General features: G+C 50.6%; 1 protein-coding gene across 2 annotated transcripts in view; it reads right to left on the minus strand.

Moving 5' to 3' along the window:
- Positions 1–490: 490 nt before the first annotated feature.
- Positions 491–22606, minus strand: part of Tmcc2 (transmembrane and coiled-coil domain family 2) — a 38841-nt gene continuing 16725 nt past the window's right edge. For both annotated transcript variants that reach the window (XM_041648689.1, XM_041648690.1), the window contains exons 3-5: positions 4641–5581; positions 3116–3251; positions 491–2025 (exon numbers count right to left, since the gene is read on the minus strand). In XM_041648689.1, the coding sequence (XP_041504623.1) occupies positions 1714–2025; positions 3116–3251; positions 4641–5581 (1389 nt within the window). In that variant the 3' untranslated portion in view covers positions 491–1713. The remainder of the gene's footprint in view (positions 2026–3115; positions 3252–4640; positions 5582–22606) is intronic.

Raw genomic sequence — 22606 nt, forward strand, 5'->3', positions numbered from 1 at the left:
CAGGAAGCACTCTGGGTCTGCAAGGACTGATTGCTCCAACCATGGGGGCAGATACTAAGCCCTGGACCTTCATGGGGAGGATCACACCACAGCTCTTGGGAAGCAGGTGCTCCCTGCCCCAGCCAGACCACAGTGACAAAGCCATGCTAGCTCCAATAGATGCTGGTTTGGAACTGCATCTTGAGAGAGGTTTTGGAGTACGGACTCTGCTGACCTCTTGTGGCCACAACTGGTCCTAACTCCACATCCCTCCTGGGAAGTGCTCTGGCAAAACTGGGCCTGGATGGAACGGTAGTCACCTCACTTAAGTTGCTCAGAACAAGGCTGGAGAGTGGATATGTCTCATTCGATGTTGTCTCCTGAAGGAAGACAATTCAGGCCAACAGATGAGGTCCAGCCTGTGCTACCCGGAATGCTTGAGTGTGGGGAAGAGAACCTGTGATTTTCAGAGAGACAGCTTAACCAATCAACACCAGACAGGATGGTTGGAAAATGTAGAGGATATTTATTTCTCAGGAAGGTCCACCACAGCTGGCAGGCACTGCTTCTCCTGCTTCATGGGTTCTTCTCTCCCATCCCGAGAAATCTCCACTGTGCTTGGAAGGGCCCACGGGAAGCTGGGCTGTACAGAATCGTACGCAACACTCCAGAGCCTTAAAGAAGTAAATCAACAAACATCCTATTCCCCCACAAAGACACACGTATAAAATAAATAGGTATATAAAAGAGGCCATAATTCTCCTACCCATCTGGTGGGGCTGCTTGGGAGAGCGGGCTGGGTGGCCATGTACCCCTTCTTACAGCCAGAAACATCAGAGGGTATATGGTCTGGAGTGTGGTGAGCCAAGAATAAGCCCTGGCTGCAGAGGGAGAATGGGCAGGTCCTCTCCCTGGAGCCCAGCTGGGCAGAAGCAAGGGAAAGGTAGGAACAAATAAATAAGTCAATAAATAAATAAATAAATAGAACTCAGCTTGATCCCAGAGGCCTAAAGGTTTGGGTTAGAGGCTCAGGGCGCTTGGGCCTGTTTTTCAGAAAACAGCACACCCAGTGAAGGGAGAAAGATGGGCAGAGAAAACACAAATCCAAAGCCACACCTCACCCAGCCTCCAGAAACCAGTCTCAAATCAGCTCAGTGAGGAGAGGAGCAGGGGCAGGGCAGGCTGAGCTCCTAGGGGGCTGTGTCAAGCCTGCCCTCTGGTCCCAAGGCTGGGGACCCTCCCCTTCCTGGACTCAGTCAGCATAGCCTCCCACTGGCTATATCCAGACAGACCATCTCTGTGGGAGGAAACTATGGCTACCCCCAGGATTGGCTCTTTCCTAGGGAAACTGAGACCGGTTTTGTATCTTAGGGGCCTTCATGACCTAGGACATCCTTAGGTCAGCCCAGAAAAGTCCCACATGACTAAATAATTCAAACAATGCAGCCCTGGTGTCCTCCCTTGCTCCATTTGGCCATGAGTGTCTCCACTTCCTCCAGCCCCGACCCCCCCCCCCCAACACACCCCTCCACACCTCCCCAGCAACCTTCAGGCTAAAAGAGATGGTGTCAAACAGATGCAGTGCAGAGAAGGGGCAGGAGCTGCCGAATGGGGAGTTTGGGCAAGAGGCCAAACAGGACATGTGACAAAATCCAAGGGACTCAGGAGTCCCAGGCCCTCCTGGAGATGTGTGGCCAGTGGAACCCGGAGAGCACAGGGCGGAATAGCAGCTGCTCAGCTGGGCAGCAGCACACGCTCCAGGAGGTAGGTGAGCGAGTCCCAATGCTTCCAGAGGAGGAAGAGGACGAGGAGCAGGAGGGCGGTGCTGGTGATACGTAGGCGAGTCTTCATGAGGGGCGTGATGAAGTTGGCAATGGTGGACACAAACACCAGCAGCACGGCCATGAGTGCCAGGATCACATTGATGAACTTGCCCAGCAGAGCGCGTGCGTTGGCGTTCTCCACACCTTCTAACTGCACCACCTGCTGCTGCTGCTGCTGCAGCTCCAGCTTGGTGACCCGGGTCAGGCAGGACTCCACGGCCTCCTGCAGGGGACAGAGGGTGGTGTAAGGGAGCTCAGGGTGGGTGAGATTCTAGACTGAACCCAGCCTGCCTGTTCTTTTCCCCATAGGGCTTAAGTGTGATCTCCAAGGGTTTGTGAGCTGGAAGATTGGTTTCTGTCATGGCAATGCTAGGGTTGCAGAACCTTTGTGTGTGTGTGTGTGTGTGTGTGTGTGTGTGTGTGTGTGTGTGTGTGTGTGTAATGTAAAGAATTAGAGCCTATGAGAGAAAGTCTGACCCCTAAATCTCTCTGGCTTTCTGCCTCACTGTGTGACTCTCCTATACAGTCCCTGTCTTTGGGAGGCTATAGCAATGCGGTCTTTACCAGCTCCAAAAACAGGATGACATCCTCTTGGGTCTCCAGAGGGGAGAGCTGGGTGGATCTTTTCTCTTTACAGATTATTCAACCTTACACATTCGCTACAGCAAAGAATACACTAATATGCCACTGTACCAAGAAGGTGGTAACAGAGCCCCTCTTCAGGGCCAAGAAGGGTACACCTACAACTGGGGACAGAACTCTTGACTGACGACTGTCTGAGGAGGATGTAAGGAAGCGGAAGTCTTGCTTATTGATTCCAGCTCCATATTGAGGTAGGCAAATGCCCAGGAATAACAATTAATTCATTTGTAAATCTGATACCAAAGATGTGGCAACCATAAGTGGCCCTTGCCTACCAGTTTGCCTTTGCATAATGCATACACTTGGCCAAGGACTTACCTTGTTCTTATCTCTACCCCAGCAACACTGCCTTCTTCTGCATCCTGTACCTATCTGCCCTATGGATAAACCTCTGCTCATCATTTATGGATAAACGCCCTGTGTGATATGTCCACCCCAATGCTGTCACCTGTACCCTGGGCCTACGGCTCTATCCACACATCAGGACATCCCCAGAGAGGCCCGGGCCATACCTGGATGTCTCAGGCTCTCTCATAGGACTGGTAGGCCACCTTTTTTTCCTCCATGCTATAGATAAACCTCTGTTCATCTTGCCTTATGTGATAGGTCCACCCCAATGCTGTCACCTGTACCCTGTGTCTACAGCTCTATCCACATATCCTGGGCCATACCTGGATGTCTCGGGCCCTCTCGTAGGACTGGTAGGCCACCTTTTCCTCCATGCTGGCTAGCTCTTGCTTTAGGTTGGTCATCTCATTCTGGTGGAGCTCAGTCAGGTCATTCAGTTGCTCCTCCAGCCTCTCATACCTGGTAGGAAAAAAGGAGGTGACAGTACTTCTTACAAACCACTGTCGGTAGTGACACTCAGCCCACCATGTGTCCAGTCCTGCCCTCATCTTAACCTGGTTGAGAGCATTGTTCTTTTCTGTGCCAGCCCTGTGGTAAGCATGGCCCAGCACTGCAGCCTCACCAGACAGTATCGACAGGTGGGGAGAATGAGAACCTGTCTGGGATCTCATGGCTCATGATGGGGAGTTAAGGACTGAGTGACTCTAACCCAGCTCTAAACTCTAAGATGCTTTGTGGGTAGCAGGGACCCAGAAGTATAGAGAATGTGATCCCTGCTCTGAAAAGCACCAAGTATCCAAAGATGGCTATAGAGTGAGGGTGGCTGGCTTTAGATGGGGTTCCCCTCAGTTTTACAAGCCGTCATCTAGAAAGAAGAAGTGCTAAGGAAAAAGGTCCCCCAAATCCCTGAGAGAGAGGGAGGGAGGCAGGGAAAGGATCAAACTCCAGCCCATTCTTGACCTCGGGAACCCCCTAGGCATTCCAACTGTCCATCTATCTCCACTTCACATTTACAGGTTGACTCACTCAGTTTTTTTTTTGTTTGTTTGTTTTTTAACAGTATTACAATGTATACAATGTAGCTCTGGCTGGCCTAGAACTCACAGAGATCTGACTGCCTCTGCTTCCTAGGTGCTGGGATTAAGGGCATGTGCCATCACACCTAGCAGACTCATTCTCTCTTTATGACCACTCCCTAAGGTCAGGTCAGCATTACCCTCACTTCACAGACAGGCAAACAGTGTAGAGTGTGAGCTGCTCAGTTAAGTTACTCCAATATAAGGAAGATCTGGGATTTGAACCCAGGTAGCTGCCTCCAAGGTTCTTTCTGAACCAGAGTCTCCAGAAGATCACACCTGATGCTGGCTCTCGTCTTAGTCTCCCTTGTGTGAGTTAAGCGCATAACACCCCAAAGCAGTGATGCTCAACTTGGGGGTCGAACGACCCTTTCACGGGTGTTACATATCAGATATTCTGCATATTAGTTATTTACTTTACAATAATAATAATTTACTGTTACAATAATTTGTAACAGTAGAAAAATTAAAGTTATGAAGAAGCAATGAAAATAATGTTACGGTTGGGGTCACCACAACATGAGGAACTGTACTAAAGGATCACAGTGTGAGGAACATTGAGAACCACTGACCTAAAGTATCCTGAGACCGGCAGAACCTTTGTTCCAGAGATCTAGTGACCCCTGTTCCAGTCTGGAGAAAGCTCCTCAGGGGTTCCTCCCGGCATGGCAAGACCCTTCTGGATGCTTCTCTAGTGGCCTCCAAAGCTCAGAACAGCTTCCTTCCTTTCCCACTGGGCCCACCCGCAGCTGGGAAGCCAAGAGGTACCCACCTGTAGCGCTCTTCTTGCAGGCACTGGGTCATGTAGGTGTAGTCCCTCTGCAGCTGAGTCTTCAAGTCCTCCATGGAGTCCTCCAAGTGTGACTGGCCCTGCTTGATGTCCCGCAGCTCCTCCAGCAGAGTGTCCAGATTTCCAGGGGCACCATAAAGAGTATTGGATCTAGGGCTCCCCAGTGCACCTCCCGGCCCAGCCCCAGAGTTGCTGCCCGCCCCAGCAGAGCTGGCACTGGCGCTGGAACACTCATCGTCACTGCCGTACTTGGGGCTGGAGACTAACGTGGCACTGCCACTCAGCGCCCGGGCTGCCTCTTCGGGGGGCCCATCTTCCATAGGGTCCTTCAGGTGGGCAATGTTGTCGGCACTGCCGAACTTGTTGCGAATGAGGCTGGCGAACTCCCGGGGCTTGGACACCACTGCAGTATGGGTAGCTTGCGAGAGGCCAGAGAGACTGCCTTTGACACCCTCCACCACGCCACCCCCAAAGCCACTGATGCCGGCACGCATGTTGGCGCCCACATCCTTCAGCCCTTGCTGCATATCGCGCAGCACATCTTTGGGCTGTCGCGAGGGCCCATTCTGCTCTATCTCCTTCAGACGCCGGCGGTAGTGCTCCAGTTTCTTGTGCAGCTGGGCGATGGTCTGGGCCGACTTTTGATTCTTCTTCTCAAACACCTGCTTGATGCGCGAAACCTGCTGCTTGTCCGCATTGTTGGCCAGCTTCAGGTACTCCGCCACGTTATCATCCCGCGCCTCCTGCTCGATCTTGATCTGCTCGGTGATCTTCAGGATCTTCTGGTGCAGGTGGTCAATGGCAGCTTTAGTCCGCTGGGGGTCGGGCGCTCCATCTGGCACGTCCAGACTGATGGGGCCATCAGTGTCACCATGGCCAGGGCCAGAGGGGAGGCTCAGGGCCACAAGATCTCCCTTGTCACCCTGGGGAGGAGAACCAATTGTGAGACACGGGAGGGAGCTCAGCAGGGTTGTCAGTGTAGCCCCGGCCACCCTTGGGTGTGGCTTCTCCACCTGGACAACAGATGCAGGATGAAGGAAGAGCCTAAGTTTCTACAGCAGGCCCCACAGCGCAGGCCAGCTTTACCCTTATGAAGAGCTTTCTCTCTGAAATGAAGTCTAGGCACGTCTACTTTGCCTTTGGAGCAGGGTGTTCTAGCAAGTAACTTGGGGACACACCACTATGAAAAGACAGACCCTCTGGCCCTGAGGCCAGAGAAGGGCTCAGCTGTCTCTCTGGATTCGATCTCTTACTTAGGCTCTTGTCTGACCATGCGTCTCCTTCGGAGCTATGAAAGCCCACTTGTAGGCCCATGCCTTCCAGCCTCATACCCTGTTTTCACTAACACAGCTGCATGGATCACTAGCCCTGTTCACAGCCCTTTTGTTACCTTCCTGCTCTCCAAGGGTATCAGCAATCTCCTCTGACTCATGACGGTGGGAACACTTGATCTCTCCCACTCTCCCAGAACTGAGGAAAGAGAGCACACCCATCCACCCTACTGGGCAGGTCCTTGAAGTCTAAAGACCCAGAGGTAACTCAGAGGCCACTAGAGGCCAGGAGTCTGGAAGACCTGAGAAGGAAGAGAATGTGCAGGAAGGAAGGCAAGAGCCCCTCCTCTCCCCACTAGGCAGGCAGGCAGGCAGGCAGGCAGGCAGGCAGGCAGGCTTCCTGAGTGTGTCAGTGTGGTACAAACTCAGACAAACAGGGGAGAGATCTGAGAAAAGCTGAGGCAGGGGATCAGAGGGAAAGGGCAGGGAAGATACTGAATTTGAGATAGATCTGTGGGCAGGCCTGGAGCCCACCTACCCCAGGCTACTCTTGGCAGCTGAGTCCCTTATCATTACACAACAGAAGCAAGCTGGATCAGATCACAGGGTGAGGGAGGGGAGAGGGGAATGCCATGTTGTAGACGGGATTAAACAAAAGAAAACAGCCTTTTCACACATGCTGGAAACAGACAGAGCTAACTACAGGCAGAAGTTACTGGAGAACACCGCTTGACAACAGCGCTGGCAAACTCAGGAGGCACGGAGGGGCTCCTTTTAGGGTCCCCTAAGGATGCCAAGAGGACAATCTTCTGAAGTAAGGGCTTTCCTCCAGGCTTTGGGTGTCCCTTTATGTCCCCTCACCCTCCCAGAAGGTGTGTGTGCCTCGGGACTCTCCAAACCATGTCCTCCCAAAGCCGTCCATCCCGAGGTCTGTCTCCTCCTGCGCCTGTCACCCCCTGCAGTCTCTCTGGTTTTCCGGAGCCTCTGTGTCTCTGCCTGTATAATGGGTGTACTCATGCCTACTCTCAAGTTCCATAGGAGGGTTTCCTGGATGGCATCCCATAGGCACATGATAAATGCCAGATCTGAATTTAGGTAGATTTTCCTCCTGGGGAGTGATGCCTACAGCCAAGCTGGGCTATCAAAGCATATTACTCAATATTGATGGAACTGTACAAAGTAAGTTCCTATATAACACGTGGCCTTTACTCTCAAAGAACTTGGCCTTAACACAGATGGTCCTTAATCTCCTCCTGGGGCAAAGAATATGCAGGTAATGGGCATCGATGGTAATGTGTTTGGCAGTCTGCATGCTGCCATTCACTCTTTGTGAATGGTGCCAGTGGACAGAACAGATGGGGACGGGTGCGGGATGCTGGGAGAGCTGCAGTGCCTTACTTAGGGAGGGACAGCACATTGTCTGCCTGCCAGGCTCCTCTCACCATGAGGCATCTGTCTCAGAGTGGATGCTGTACAATGCCCAGGAATGAGGCTAGACTTTTTTTAAATTCCATTTTTTTGGGGAGGTTTGCTTTTCTGAGACAGCCCTGGCTGTCCTAGAACTCACTCTGTAAATCAGGCTGGCCTCAAACTCAAGAGATCCACCTACCTCTGCCTCCCTAGTGCTGGGATTAAAGGCCTGTGCTATCACTGGCCAGCTTTATTAAAAGCAAGATTCTTGTTTGTTTGTTTTTGTTTTTTGAGACAGGGTTTCTCTGTGTAACAGTCCTAGCTGTCCTGGAACTAGCTCTTGTAGAACCAGGCCGGCCTTGAACTCAGAGACCCACCTGCCTCTGCCTCCCAAGTGCTGAGATTATAGGCACGTGCCACCGCCACCCGGTGAGGCTTGACATTCTTGACACCCAAAGGTAGCAGAGACTACCCTTACCCACTCCCACCCCCGCATACACACTCTTCTCCGTCCTCTACCCAGACCCCAACTTGGGCATCCCGCCTGAGAACTGTATGTTGGCAGGGGGTATAAACTGTGTGGCTCACGCTGGCATATCTCCAGTCACAGGCCATCATCCTCCATGGACGCACCTTACTAGGCTGCCAGAGAAGTGGCATCAATTCCCTTTGCCCTCTAGGGTCTTTTTTCCTCTCAAATTTCCATTCCAATGGCTTCCATAGCAGAACAAGGCAGCAACAGTGCACCTCCCTTATCTGCTGCACTGTGCCAGGTGTGGTTGGTTCACCAGGATTTCCACTTTCATCCCTTCAACCCCGGTAACAACCCAAGAGCCAGGCAACACTGCCATTCCCATTCTACAGAAGAGAAAATTAAGGGCTGGCCCAGGACTACAGGCGTGAGTGAATGGCATAGGATCTGAATCCTAGTGGGCACCTAGCCCCAGGGCCTGACCCTTGGACAGCTGGGAAGTCCCTGCACATCCGCAGCTTGAGACATTCCTGCCTTGAGTGGTCTCAGGATTTCTGCCGGTGGTCCCGAGACACCTGGCCTCACCCTCAAGCAATTATGCTGGGCATTTGCTGTAGTGAGACTGGGGAGCCTTACATCCTGTGCAAGCGAGGAAAAGGGAATTACGGAGACAGGTGAAACCGCTTAGCACTGGTAAAAGGCATCGCTGCCAGGACTAATGACTTGCTCTCCACCTGGGAAGGAGAGAACCCACTCCCCTGAGCTGGCCTCCGACCTCTACCCGCACTGTGCATGTATATGGGTGCACACATAAAAGAATGAAATATATACACGGAGAAAGGATATATACACACAAGCCTCGGTTGGCTTGGAACTCACTATGTAGTCTGGCCTCCACAGTGGAGGGATTACAGAGGTCAGCCACCACCAAGACCCCTTTAAGACTGAAGGGAGTCAGGACAAGGGATAGAGGGAGCCAAGGATCTGGCAGACAGCCACAGGGGCACAAAGAAGGATTATATTTTAACAGGGAAAGGAATGTTAAAGAAAGAAGAGAGTTCCTCAAGTGGTGAGAACGCACATGGGTAAGATTTGCCAAAGAAGAATGGGGGCTGGGATGCAGCTAAGTGGCTCAGTACTTGCCCAGCATATACAAAGACCTTGGGTTCAAATACTAGCACCTAAAAAACTGGGTGGAGCTGGAGAGATGCCTCAGTGGTTAAGAGCACTTGCTTCTCTTGCAAGGGACTTGGGTTTGGTTCCCAGCACCTGCATGATGGTTCACAGCCAGCTGTACCTCCAGTTTAGGGGATCTGATATTCTCTTCTGACCTCTGGGTGAACCAGGTATGCATGTATACATCCACACATGTAGATAAACATTCACACACAAAATAAAATAAATTTCTATTAAAAATAGTGATAGGATACAAGCCTGTGAGGGGCACTGGAATGGGCCTATTTGGCGTCTGACAGCAGTCTGGAACCCTGGTTTGGTCAGCTATCGGTTGTGTGCCTTCAGATGGTCTAGAAGAAGTGGGTAACCCTACTTCCTTCAAGGGATTCTCAGAGGATAAAATGAGATATGAAGTAAGGGACATACGGCAGTTCCTTAAAAATAAATATGAATTTCCCAGGAGCCACTGTGCAAAGTGCAGATCCAGGATGTGGACCAGTCCTGAATCAGAGTCTGTGCATCTCAGACCCTCATCAAGGAAGCTTCTTTGTGCGCAGATAGAGATTAATCCGGAGACCTATAACCGGTCAACCAGAGGCTGTGGGATTCTCAGCTCTGTACAGCTCTAAGTGAATGGCTACATCACTCCCCATCCCCGAAGGCTCAGAGATAACCCTGGGGGAGAGGGCAAAGGCAAGAGCCAGAGGCAGTGGACATCTGCAGTGACATGACAGGGCCCTTGCACACACGACTCGCAGTGGCTGGCATGGCATGCAAGAGATGTGCAGCCAAGATGAAGCCAGCCAAAATCCCAGCATGGGCGAGGGAGGGGCTCATGAAATCCCACGCCTAACTGACGCTGCAGGGGGAGGGAGAGTAAGTCTTCTTCAGGGATGTGGTCCCCAAAAGCTCCTCACACTGCAGTAGATGGTCCTATACCCACACAGGGCTAAGCGGATTCAGAGAGTTTTTAAAAGGAGGAGGACATGAAGTTTGGAGGGAAAAGTGGCGGGGGAGTGAGAGAAGGGAATGGGGGTAGAAAATATTATATTCATATATGAAGTTGTCAATAAAAAGCGCACTATCATATCATCATGTAGAAAATTATTCATAAACTATTCTATAGATAAATGAAAACAATTGATTATTTGCATCTAAAGCAAAAAAGTTTTAGTTTTTCCCCCTCAAACTGTATATTTCTGAAATCAGAACCTTTTCTCACTGTTCTGTAGCAATTAATACACTGTGGAAATATAATGATCAATTGCATTATGGCCATAGATGTAAAATGTACAGTCATTTATGCTTCTAAAAATAAATACAGACCAAGACACTGCATATTCAATAGGAAACCACATTATTTAAAGTAAATTTCTTGTTCTTAAAGTTACTTTTGTTTATTTTGGAGGGGCACATGTGTGGAGGTCAGAGGACAACTTTTGGGGGTCAGTTCTCTCCCATGTGGGTCCTGGGGATTGAACTCAGGTTGTTAGGCTTGGCTGCAAGTGCCATTACATTTGCCCAGCAACGTTCTTAACAAAGCAAATCAGCATAGTAATCCCATGTAGAAACTGGAATCCTAATGTTTTGCTGGTTAGAAGGTGAGATGGTGCAGCCAATGCAGGGGAACAAAATGGTGGTCCCTTGCCGTTAAATACAGAACTACCTCATAACTGTCCAATTCAGCTCCGAGTGTGCACCTTTCTACCTGTTCTAGTTCACTTCCTGTTGCTGTGATAAACAGCATGGCCAACAACAACTTGGGGGAAGAAAGGGCTTATTTCATCTAACAGGTTATAGACCATTCAAGAAGGAAGCCAAGGCTGAAGCAGAAACCAACGGGAAAATGCTGCTTGCACAATGCAGGAGCCTCTGGCTTGCTCAGCCCAGGTCCTCCTGCCTAAGGATGGCACTGCCCACATCAATTAGCAATTAAGCAATTATCTCAGCCAGGACATGGAGGCACACACAGCACTCGGAGGACAGAGGTTTGTGGATTTATGAGTTCAAGGCCAGCCTGGTCTACAGAGCAAACTCCAGGACTATGCGGAGAAACCCTGTCTCAAAACAAAACAAAACAACAAAAAACAAAAATAAAAAAAGAAAGGAAGGAAGAAAGAAAGGAAGGAAAAAAAGGAAGGAAGAAAACTAATCTGACCTAGGCAATTCCTCAATTGAAGTTCCCTCTTCCCAGGGGACTCTGGGCTGTGTCAAAGTGACAGTTGAAGCTAACTATGACAATACCAAAGGAATTGAAAATGGTATTGAAATAGACACTGGTACAAGTTCAGAGTGGCACGCTTCTCAATAGCCAAGGGTAGGCACAGCTCAGAGACGGCCATTTAAACCAGTGAATGGGCTAGCAAAACGAGACTCCACATAATGGAAGACTGTTTAGTTACAGCAAGGAATGAGATTCTGATAATGCCAGAACATAGACAAGTCTAAAAAGCAGTTTGCTCAGTAGAGGCTACATGCTGAATGGTCCCACTATGGGAGCCTCCACAGTGCTAAATCTACAGATGAGCAGTTGCTGGGGACTGGGGGAGGCAAGAGACCCTAATGGGTATTGGGTCTCTCTGATGATCATAAAGATGATTTGGAACTCAGAGGAGGTAATGGTTGTGTACATGAACATGGGAGGGAGGGATCCAGCCACATCAGAGCGGTTTACAGTGGGCACCCGGACCTTGAATCCCTCCAGAGCAGCTCTCTCCCAGACTAGGTGCTAGGAGAGGCACAGCAGTGACTCAGTGCCTGCCAGTGGCGGGCAGAGAATTCAGGCCCCCGGTTTGGAGGAGGGCTTGGCTGCAAAGACCGCTCCTCTTTCCAAATGGGGTAGAGTTTTCCTCAGCTTACACCAGCTGCCAGTACCACCTCTAGGGCAGAAGCCCCATGGCACAGTGACCCCACTCCTGCAACTGAGGAAAGTTGGTCACTATAAATACCTGACTTGGGATGAAACCCCACAAACAGGCTGAGCAGACTTTAAGGAAAGATCTGGCAAGGAGAGGGCAGGGCTCACACACATGCTAGGCGGCTGGGGAATCCATGACATGGTCCTACATGGTCCTGCTCAGAGAGCTTACTAGCCAGGGCTGCAGCTATAGACTGAAGTTTAAGACGCAGTGATGAAGGTTCTGGGGAAGGCAGAGCTGGAGTGTTTTCTGAGTCTCTGGGGCCAGCTTTTCCTCTTTCTGTCTTGGCTTCAGTGAGATCTCCTCACGGTCCATGAAGAGCTGGGTATCTGTCTACTTAGCTCGGGCAGTGCACAGACCTGTCTCCCTGCCTGCTTTCAGCAACACAACTGAACCTGGATCGGGCACACTGCCACATGACAGGAGTGGCGGGATCAGGGCTTCCCCAGCCTTGGCTCCCATCGCCCTCTGCGGTTCTCACCTGGGCCTGAGTCCTTGTGTTAACCTGGCCGTGGGATACTTGCCCTCCCCACTGCATGGCAGTCCAGCAGTTGGAATCCTGGAAGCTGGCAGGCAAATGGCAGATGCTTTCAGGACAGAAAGCGCCAGTGTAAGAGACACTTTCAAAAGGGAGGAAAAGGTAGTTGCTATGTGAATCCTCGTTTTCTTTCTTTAGCAGTGTATGCACACGGGCCCTAGGAATAACCACTGCTGGGCTGGAGAGATGGCTCAGCGGTTAAGAGCACTGGCTACTCTTCCAGAGGTCTTGAGTTCAATTCCCAGCAACAACATGGTAGCTTACAACCATCCATAATAAGATATGGTGCCCTCAAAAAAAAAAAAAAAAAAAAAAAAAAGATATGGTGCCCTCTTCTGGCCTTCAGGGATACATGCAGGCCATAATAAATAAATAAATGAATAAAGTCTTTCTTTTTTTTTTTTTAAAATATTTATTTATTTATTTATTCATTCATTTATTTATTTATTTATTTATTATGTATACAATATTCTGTCTGTATGCCTGAAGGCCAGAAGAGGGCGCCAGACCTCTTTACAGATGGTTGTGAGCCACCATGTGGTTGCTGGGAATTGAACTCAGGACCTTTGGAAGAGCAGGCAATGCTCTTAACCACTGAGCCATCTCTCCAGCCCCCAATAAAGTCTTTCTTAAAAAAATGAAAGAAAGAAATAACCATTGCTTGTGAGGAGTCTATGCTTCCTGTCTGTGTTCCCAAGTAGACTCATAATCCCCTCTTACCTTGGGGCAGGCAGCCCAGGGTACCCATAGTGGGCTGGCATGTCCAGTTGGAAAGACAATAGTAAGGCTACTCTTGGCGGGGGGGGGGGGGGGGGAGAGGGAGAGGACGACGATGAAGACAAAAGAAGCAAATAAACAGATCTTTCGGTCTCCTAATCCCCCCTTTAGGCCCCGCGTTCACTCTGATCCATCTATGTGCCTGGCCACACAGAGAAGAGTTGCTCCTGAAGGCCGGGTCCTGGCTTCCACCGTGTCAGAGCGCAGTGGATGTGCAGGCTGGGGGTGGGGCAAGGCAGTCAGGACTAGTGACTCGGCAGTGATTCAGCAGAGGTGCTGTCCCAGAGAGACTCTTATTCTATAAACTCTCTTGGGATGGAGAACACTGATTTCCTTAATAAAACTTAAGTCCCAGGGGGAAAGAAGATAAATCCAGCTCAGGATGGAGAGGAAAGCATGCGGCCAGCTAAAATCCTCCAGCCTCAAAGGTCAAACTGAGAGAAGGCACCTGACATTACGGCCAGGGCAGAGGGGAAGACTACCCCCACCCAGCTCCAGGTCCTGAAGTCAGGGCTGCTCCTCTTCCAATACAGCAGATACCACCTTATTTGGCTGGTGGTTCTTTCTTCCCAGTGGGAACATATGGGGTGCATAGAAATGTTTAATCCAGCTTTGGATGGGTCACCTTACTGACCCAAGCACTCCCAGGTGGGCAATAGGAAGATGTGGGGGAAATACTCTGGAGGCCTTGGAGTCCTGTCTCGAGGGGTCAGGAGGTCAGACGCTCAGCTACTCAACAGGGCACACAAAGAGCTTTGTCTATGTGAGAGGGAGGTGGAAACAGTCCCACAGCAAGTCTCCAGCCACGCGAGGAGGCAAAGCACGCCCCCTTCCACTTCTCCCTTCTACAAGGGGATGGCTGAGGGCAGACTGCGCACAGATGAGGAGACACACATCTTCTCCATGCAGCACCCATCCATCTCAAGGCAGAAGTGGAGCCAGCTGCGTCTCATCACCGTGCCTTCTGCAGCCCACAAGCCCGCCCTGCACCTAAGGGATAACTCTGCAGAGCTGATGGAGGGCCTGGTCTCAGCTCCACCTGGGCTGTGACCCTTTCTGTTAGTGCTGCTCCTGTAACTCCATCCTCCCTCCAGTCCTGGCCCTCCTGAGGACAAAGCTCCTTTGTCCACATAAATGCCCACTGCTCTCCTTCCTTCTCTGCAGAGCACAGACTCTTGGTTGAGATGCTGGAGCTGGTCTGTCATTTTAGAGTCTTTTATTTTCCATCCTCTGATTCTCCGGTAGCCGAGCACTACGGTCCTGAACTCTCTTTGGTCCATGGGGGGTCAATGCTCCCAGAACCTCTCCATTTCCTTCTCCCTGCCACCGCTTCTGAATGCAGAGCCACCATGACTAGAAGCACCCTTGTATTTAATGGCATGCCAGCTCTCCTGTATCTAGAGTTCTCTGTAACTGGGCAGGAGAGAGGTTGGTTCTGGGGCGCTTGTTACCCGACGAGCTCTAGAAACGGCTCTCCTTCATTCTACAACCCCTCTCCATGTCCCACGTAAAAAGTCTTTCCTTCCTCACCTGTGCGGATACTGTTTCCCAAGGCCGTGCTGGTGAAGAGGTGCCAGGAACTTTAAGGCCCCAGCTGTCTGAGGGCAGTGTCAGGCTCCCAGGCTCCCAGTCCCTGGGCAGCACTGGGCTGGCTGTTGGGAATCGGGGCCTGAGAGCAGGTGTGCCCGAACTCCCAGGCTCTGCGGCCGCCATCTCCAGTCTGAGAGAGGCCCAGCCAGGGATTAGGGCTGGATCGCTCTAGATTTCCTCCTCCCCCAGAGCACTCTTTCCCATCTGGCAGGAAACATGGAGGTCTATCCAGCGGGAGGACCTCTCCCCAGCCCAGTGTGTAGGAGGATGTCCTAGTGTGACTGGCCGAGCTGCATGCAGGAGGTGGGAAGTCACAGGAAAATATAGGGCAAATAACTGTTCACCCACCAGACAGACACTGACCAGTTCCTCCCATTTCCGCGTCTAAGAATCTCCCCGGTGATCAGAAACCCTCCCACAGCCCTGCTCAGCTGCACCAACTCCCAGTTTCAGCTCATAATGGAAGTATGTCTTCCAGAAGGGGTCTCTCTCAGGAGTTCTCCTCCTCTCTTCCTGTTCCTTGGCTTAAAGCTCGGTCACTTCTAACCCAGAATCCCCAATAATGGCCTGGAGACATCAACAGCCTCAATAAGGGAATCCCTCTGTCCTGAGACTGTGTCCCATGAAGCCACTCTGCTCTGGACACCTCTGTGCCTCCCTCCCAGCTTCAGCTTTCCCCCACGTCCTGTCCCCCAGCACTGCCCAGGCAGGAACCACCCAGGGTACAACAAAGACACAAACTCACAGCAGTCCCTTTTTCCTTGGACTTCATCTGTGCAGTCCCAGTAGGAAATCCTGTCGGTCAGCAGAGGGGGCCAGAGGGCCACCGTCGAGAACAGCAAGTGGTGAGGAAGGAGATGGAGAAGCCAGTCCTGGGTCCACCAGTTTCTCTACCAGCAAGCTCCCCAAGGCAGAATGTCCATTCCGTGACTTTGCACTCATGTGAGCCCCCAGAAGCACACAGGGCTTAAATACCAACGGTCAATGTGGATCATGCTCATGGGGCAGTCCCAAGTTCAAGAAGGTTCCAAGAGATAAGAAGGGCCCCGTCCTATCTCTAGGAGCCAGTGCCAAGGTTTGCAGCCAAAATCACCGAGACCAGGAATCCCCCACCCAGGGGTCCTGGAAACTGTACAAACATGTGTCAGCTGATGACTTAGGGGTTTCTGAGGAGGCTGGCTAGACATATTACATGGGTCTCCCATGACTGGGGCCATCTCTGGTCTGTAGGATCAGGGAAAACTCTAGGCAGTTCCTACTTTCATAAACGACCTCTCTGTTTATACAGTATTTTGACAAGTACTGTTCCTTTTGCATAACAGTCATTAATATAAAGTCTTTCTGTCCATATTAAACTATAGGAAGGAAAGGAGTAACCCTTATGGTTATCTGGGCCTCTTCCTGTGGCCAACACGAGGCTGGTCTCCTTTGACACTAACAGTGTAATGGCAGCTGACTATCTCACTGGGCTGTAATGGAAGTTCTCTGCAGCAGGTCCATCCTAGGTAGCAACAAGTCTGGCTTGAGATTCTTACCCTTGAGATATCCCTTCCCTGTCCCCTCCTTTTGGGCTTCGCCAAGTTAAGATTTTTTTTTTTTTTTTTTGGTTTTTCGAGACAGGGTTTCTCTGTGGCTTTGGAGCCTGTCCTGGAACTAGCTCTGTAGACCAGGCTGGTCTCGAACTCACAGAGATCCGCCTACCTCTGCCTCCCGAGTGCTGGGAAGATTTTTAAATTTAAAAAAAATCTAAATTATGTGTGTGTGTGTGTGTATGTGGGTGTGAAAGCAGGTGCCTGTGGAGGCCAGAGGCACTGAGTTCCCTGAAGGGGGAGCTACAGGGGGTTGAGAGCTTCCTGATGTGGGTGCTGGGAACTGAGCTCAGGTTCATTGGAAGAGCAAAGTGCTCTTAACCTCTCCAACCCCCAAGCTAAGATTCTTAAAATTTCTTTATTTTTCAAGATTATAGTATAATTATATATCTTTTTCTTTTCCTTTTCCTCTCTCCAAACTCTCCCATATAACCCTCCTTCCAAAATTATTATATACATATATATGTACATATTTATTGGCCAAACCACTTCAGTGGTTCACATCGAATTTCACAACTTCAACGAACAACACCAAGTCTATAACTGCTTGGTATTTCCCACCATGCTCTTACTTGTAAAGAGCGGAGTTTACTTTCAGTCTGCATCATCGGGAGGGAGCCCTCGTCCACCAGAGTATGGACAATGAGGACAGTATATGAGTGATGACAGATGTACCGGTGGATCCAGACCCACGTGAGCAGAGGTGCAGGGGTCTAGACTGGACCACCTGGGGTCTGCTTAGCTGGGAGAGTGTAGTGGGCCCAGTATATACACCAGCACAGCATGCCTTCTGGCCTTAAGGTCTTACACTTCCCATGATTGCCTGGGAAAATCCTATGTCCTCTGAGGTGCCCCCTTGTCTGTCTCTTTCTGAACTTCCTTTTCCTTTTTCCTTTTTAAGTTACACTTTATTTGTTTATCTGTCTTTGTGTGTAGAGTATGTGTGTGTGGGAGGTACACGTGCCACAGCACACATGTGGAGGGTGGAGCAGATCTTGCTGGCATTGAGTGCTCACTCTCTCCTTCTATAACTCAGGTCATCAAGCTTGGCAACAGGAACCTTCACTTCACTCCCTGAACCATCTCACTGGCCCATAACCCTTTCCATATCAACAACAACAACAACAACAACAAACAAACAAACAAAAAAAAAAGGAGGAAGAGGGGGCAGTGGCCACAGGAGACAGAGGTTAAGAGCAGGCTAAGATTGGGGTTTTCTTCCCACGTACGCACGCACGCACACACACACATACTTTTTTTTTTTTAAATTGTGGAGTTGTCTCTGAATGACAACTTTCTGATCCAGAAAGCTAAGAACAGCAGAAACAGTTTTTTTGCTAGCCACATTGCATTAAGATGGCCATGGGGAAAACTGCCCCCTAATGGGACATTTCAGCTCCACTCCTGGAACAACTCATCACAATGTCAGACAGGAAGAGGGCGGGAAGGGGTCAAGGGACAAACCAGCAGTCTCTAAGAGAAAAGGAACACATGGTGATCAGGGCAGTGTCGCCTGGCAAGCCAGCAGGCAGAGAGCATTTTCCTCTGTGATGTTGTCCTTGTCCTTATCCATGAGCAGAGACCCTGAATCTGCCAAGAGGAACCGCGGGGAACATTTATGACCTTGGGTTTCAAGCTTGGTTCCATAGTTGCTCTAAAACTTTGGTTGAAAGTATTCACAGTTACAAGGGGAGGGATGTGAATGGGTAAGGGTTGAAGGTGAATATATCTGGGAGGAAGATATGTACAGAATGGGCTCCAGGGATGCTGAATAAATTTGCCAGTAGCCTGGCAGTGCTTGGGAGTCAGAATGGCTGGTAGAGATTCTTACCCTGCTACCCACAAGCTATGTAGCCTGGACAGGTACTAGCCATACTTCTTCCTAGCCACAAAGGAGTCAGGTGTACCCACCGAGGGGTCTGCAGGATGAGGCCAAAAAGCCAAGCGGGGCATGGGAAGAGAATGTAAGCTGAGCCTCGGAAGCTATGCAGCTATGTCCACAGAGGCTGACACACTGCCGGCCTCACTGAAACAGGTTGCTAGAACTGAGCCCCCATCACCTCATGTGAATGTGTAAACCCATGCACACATCACAGTATTCTAGGCGGTACCTCGAAGACTTAGCCTGGAACAGAAAAGTAGCTGTCATCTGAAGGGAAGTTGAAAGGGGAACAAACAGGGGGAGCCACCACAAGTAATTCAAGTAATGCTCCCGAAAGGACACAAACCAACAAGCAACTTTCCTTTTGCAAAGAAAATGTGCTGTTGGGTGACCGCCACTGCGTGTACTTCCTGTAAGTCTCGGTCATTCCTCTTGGTCACTTCCTCTACTGTATGGCTGAGGAAGAGACAGCACCACGGCAGGCAGGTGGTTACCACTGGTTTATAAGCCCAGCAGCTGAATTACAGCTGGGGGTGTCTGGACTCATCTTCTCCACACAGAGTTAAGTCTGAGGGCAATAGACAGACCCACATTGTCCTTGAGCAGGGAGCTGGTGGAGCCAGGGCCTGAAGTCACACTGCTCTCCACGCCTGGCAGGGTTCAGCTCTCTTTCACCCTGGCTTCTTCCTCATTCGGCTTCTTCTTACACACCGTACTTCCTTGTCATTTAATTTTGATATCAAGCCCTTACTTCCTTATTTTCCTCTGCCTTATTTATATTATCGTCCTCTCCCTCCTGCAGAAAGTCATACTATTTACTTTTTTTCTCTTAAAAAATACAATAAAAATAGGGTTGGGTATAGCTCAGTGGTAGAGTACTTGCTTAGCATGCAAGAAGCCCTGGGTTTGCTTCCCTAGTACCACAAAACACAAATAAAATTAAAAACTCAGTCAGCAGAGTCCACACATCCTACAGAGTGGGAAGCCTGAGCACAATGGTGAGAAGCAACTAAATTTAGTATCTTAGAAGGCAAGGTAAGGCCTTAAAATATCCCGGGCTGCATATGGTGTGTGGCGAGCAAAGCCCCAGCGAGGGCTCCTTCTTGGGAGGCTAACAGCTGCCCTGATGTTCACCATGCCTCCCCTGAAAACAAGGGCCAGGGAGGTCATTGTCCCACCCTTACTTTCAAACCTAACCAAGTCACCATTAGGAACTTTCCCCTGGGGAGACAAGAGAATGGTTGGTATTGTTCACCGGGGAACTGCGGTGATCAAGGCAGGTGTGTACTCTGGGAGCACACAGACAGATACAGCCCTAGGAGCTACAGAAGCAAACAGAAGGTCTATTGAGCAGGAGGCCACAGCACAGCATCGGCGTGTAAACGCCATGAGACTTTTCAGCTGCTTTCATGGAGGGAGGAGGCGTCTCCTCTACCCCAGGCCTTGGATGATCTAATGTCTCAGATACTCTGGGGTGGGGGTGGGGGAAGGCCTTGTAATTCCTGGGAACCTGGTCAGTGGAAACAGCCATATATCTGGCTCATGATTAGGCTAAACAAATTCATTCCTTTGCTGTCCTCTGCTCCCCAGAGGAGGGCTTACGGGGAACAGGTCCTGAAGAAAGTGACCCAGAGGAAAAGGCATCTCCTTTCTGCACAATTTTTAGGACACAAAGTACCCTCTATCCAACCCCATTTGCCACAAATAATTGAGAACATTACTGAAACACAATTTCTGGAGGCTCCCGCTGACTCCAGGGCTCTGAGCTTACCACTGGAGCTGATATGATTAAACAAGAAATATGCACAAAAGCATTTTGCAAACTATGCACGCTGTTTGACGGACTGTTGGCACCAGCATGTCCCAGAAGCATGCCTACAAGGCCACTGAGTCCCCAAGAAATAAGTAGGCAGGAACGGGGCCCCAGTAACATTTGGGTTTGAAGTCGCCGTCTCAGGAGGCGATGAAACCTTATATAATGACGTTAATATTACAGGGCCCCTGTCTTTCCAGGGCAGGGTTTGCCTTTCCAGCCACCCCGAGGGGGCCTCTTGATCACAGTATCGCTATGGATCTGATTTAGCTTTTGCTGAACATGCTGAATTATTCACGAGCTACGGATAGCAAGCCAGCTCTGGGATGAGGGTAGGGGTGTCAGGAGAGCCGTAAGGAAGAGGGAAGGTATACACTGGAAACCAGGCTTGCAGGGAGGTCAGAGAGGACCTCCAGAGTATTCGAGGGTCAAGGGCCAGTAAGATCTGCTTGATGACCTGTTTGTGACACCCTGGCACCTGTCCCTGGAGGAAAAGGAGAGGTGGGGAAGGCATTACCATAACCTCAGCACCCTAGCTCAGGAAAGCCCCTGATTCTCTGAGGATCCTCAGAGAGCTGCAATGGCATGTATTCTGAACTTCTGTTTTTATTCCAGAGCCCTCTGCCCCGCAGGAAATAAAGACAGAAAGTACGAACTGCATCTAGAACAAGACGCAGATGCAGGGATCAGGTTAAGGGTACTGTATTTCCATTGCCTCACCTGGCGCCGAGGGACAAGGTCATGTTTCTCATCTCATGGATGTGGCGAATGCAGGGAAGAGTGTGCTAGGTAGCTGGGAGATGTGTGCCAACTCCCATGGCCCATGCCCACATCCCAGTGCTGGCTCCACATAGTCTGGAGCCCAATGGCAGAGTTCTACTTTCTGCTGACTGTTACCGTCCCTGGCTGGGGCTGACACCCAAACCCTGAGTACACCTTCTTGGGCAGTGCACAGCATGGCCGAAGGAGCTGAGGCTGAGAGAGGTAGAGAATGGAGCCTTGGCTGTAGTGTCCTACCTGTGTCTAGACTGGCATCATCTCAGCCCCATGGGCTGTAGACAAAGAGCTCATCTCCCACAAGGCTCTGGCTTGAGCTTAGCAACAAGGGGTTAGGTAACAGTTGTCTAACCCACACACCATATCCCAGGCAATTGTATGCTCCAGAATCCAGTTAATCAGGAGGGCAGAGTATTTCCACACAGAAAGGATGCCCGTGGGGATAGGGCAAAGGCAAAGGAAGGGTACTGTGGCAAGTGACCCCAGCTTTGGTTCTGAAAGAGAAGGGGCTGGGGCTGTTATGACCTCTGGAGTCAAGTGCAGTCTTCATTCTTTGGCCATTTTCATGTCTAAACCGTAACAAGGTGGAGGGCTTTGCCTGAGCGTGAAGGATACAATCACAGTAAAGTAGGCACAGGGTATACGGAAGCAGCAGGGGACTCTGGGTTTACTGAGCAAGGGAGGAATGATTCAAAGCAAAGCAGAGCGGGCTAACCTTGGCTTGGCGAGTGCCTGGAAGCCCTACACAGTCTCAAAGGGTCCTCCAAGGAGTGGGACAGTGGCCTCTGGCTCTGTATGGAAGGCAAAAACCTTCCATACAGAGAGGAAAAGTGGGAAATAGGAGAGGGGACAGAGGAGAGCAGGGCACGCGGGTGGTAGCTGTTCTCCTCAGACACCTGGGTGACCGTGTGAGTGGCTGTAGCACTGGGAGGTGGCAGTACTATATGGGAAGGGGTTGTCGCTGTGTGAATAAGCTGAACTGGTGTGATCCTAGAGCAGAGTCACCACAGCCCCTGTGTAGCCAGGCCTAGGACATCAGGGGCCTCATTGGTGAGTAGTCTCTGAGCCCCCAACGCCTAGGGGACACGTTTGGAAACCTCTCTCAGCAGGCAGCCCCGCCCACCCCTGAGGCAGCAGACCGCTAGACATAAATAAACCAGGGCCCCTGGGTGTCTGCCAAAACTTCAGTCTTCTTGGCAAGAGGTGGGGCTAAGGATGGGCCCCCTCCCTCACCATCTTGGAAGTAAACAGGGAACTTATTTACATGGGGTAGGGAAATTTTGCTGTTGGATAAATCTGGTAGAAAGTGCACAGGATGTCCTCAATCTGCCCTGGGCTGGGAGATGAGCTGCACCCCACCGCTTCTCCCTCCACCGTCTGGCACTAGAGATAACACCTCCAAGTTAGAGTGACCTGACCAGGCAGGACAGAATCTCACCTCCTTACTGCTTATGACTATGGAGAACCTGCTCCCTCACCCCAACCTACCCCAGGGGCAGCAGAAAAGAGTTTATTGGTCATAAGATTCTCTCAAGGCTGCACAGACCCTGGCCTTCATGGCTCCTTGGTCACACAGGACAGAAAGGAAGACAGGACCAGGCCAAGGTCAGAAATTAGTCACACAGCTGGCTCCTCCTCAGCCTCTAGCATGGCATGCCTTACACTGGTCCAGGATGGGCAAGGCTGGGTAGGGGTATGGAGAGGTTCTGAGGGATGCCCAAACAGACATGAAGAA

Source organism: Microtus oregoni, unplaced genomic scaffold, assembly GCF_018167655.1.
Source record: "Microtus oregoni isolate MIOR12 unplaced genomic scaffold, Mior012 000003F_ref0000135, whole genome shotgun sequence".
NCBI classification, from domain to species: Eukaryota; Metazoa; Chordata; class Mammalia; order Rodentia; family Cricetidae; genus Microtus; species Microtus oregoni.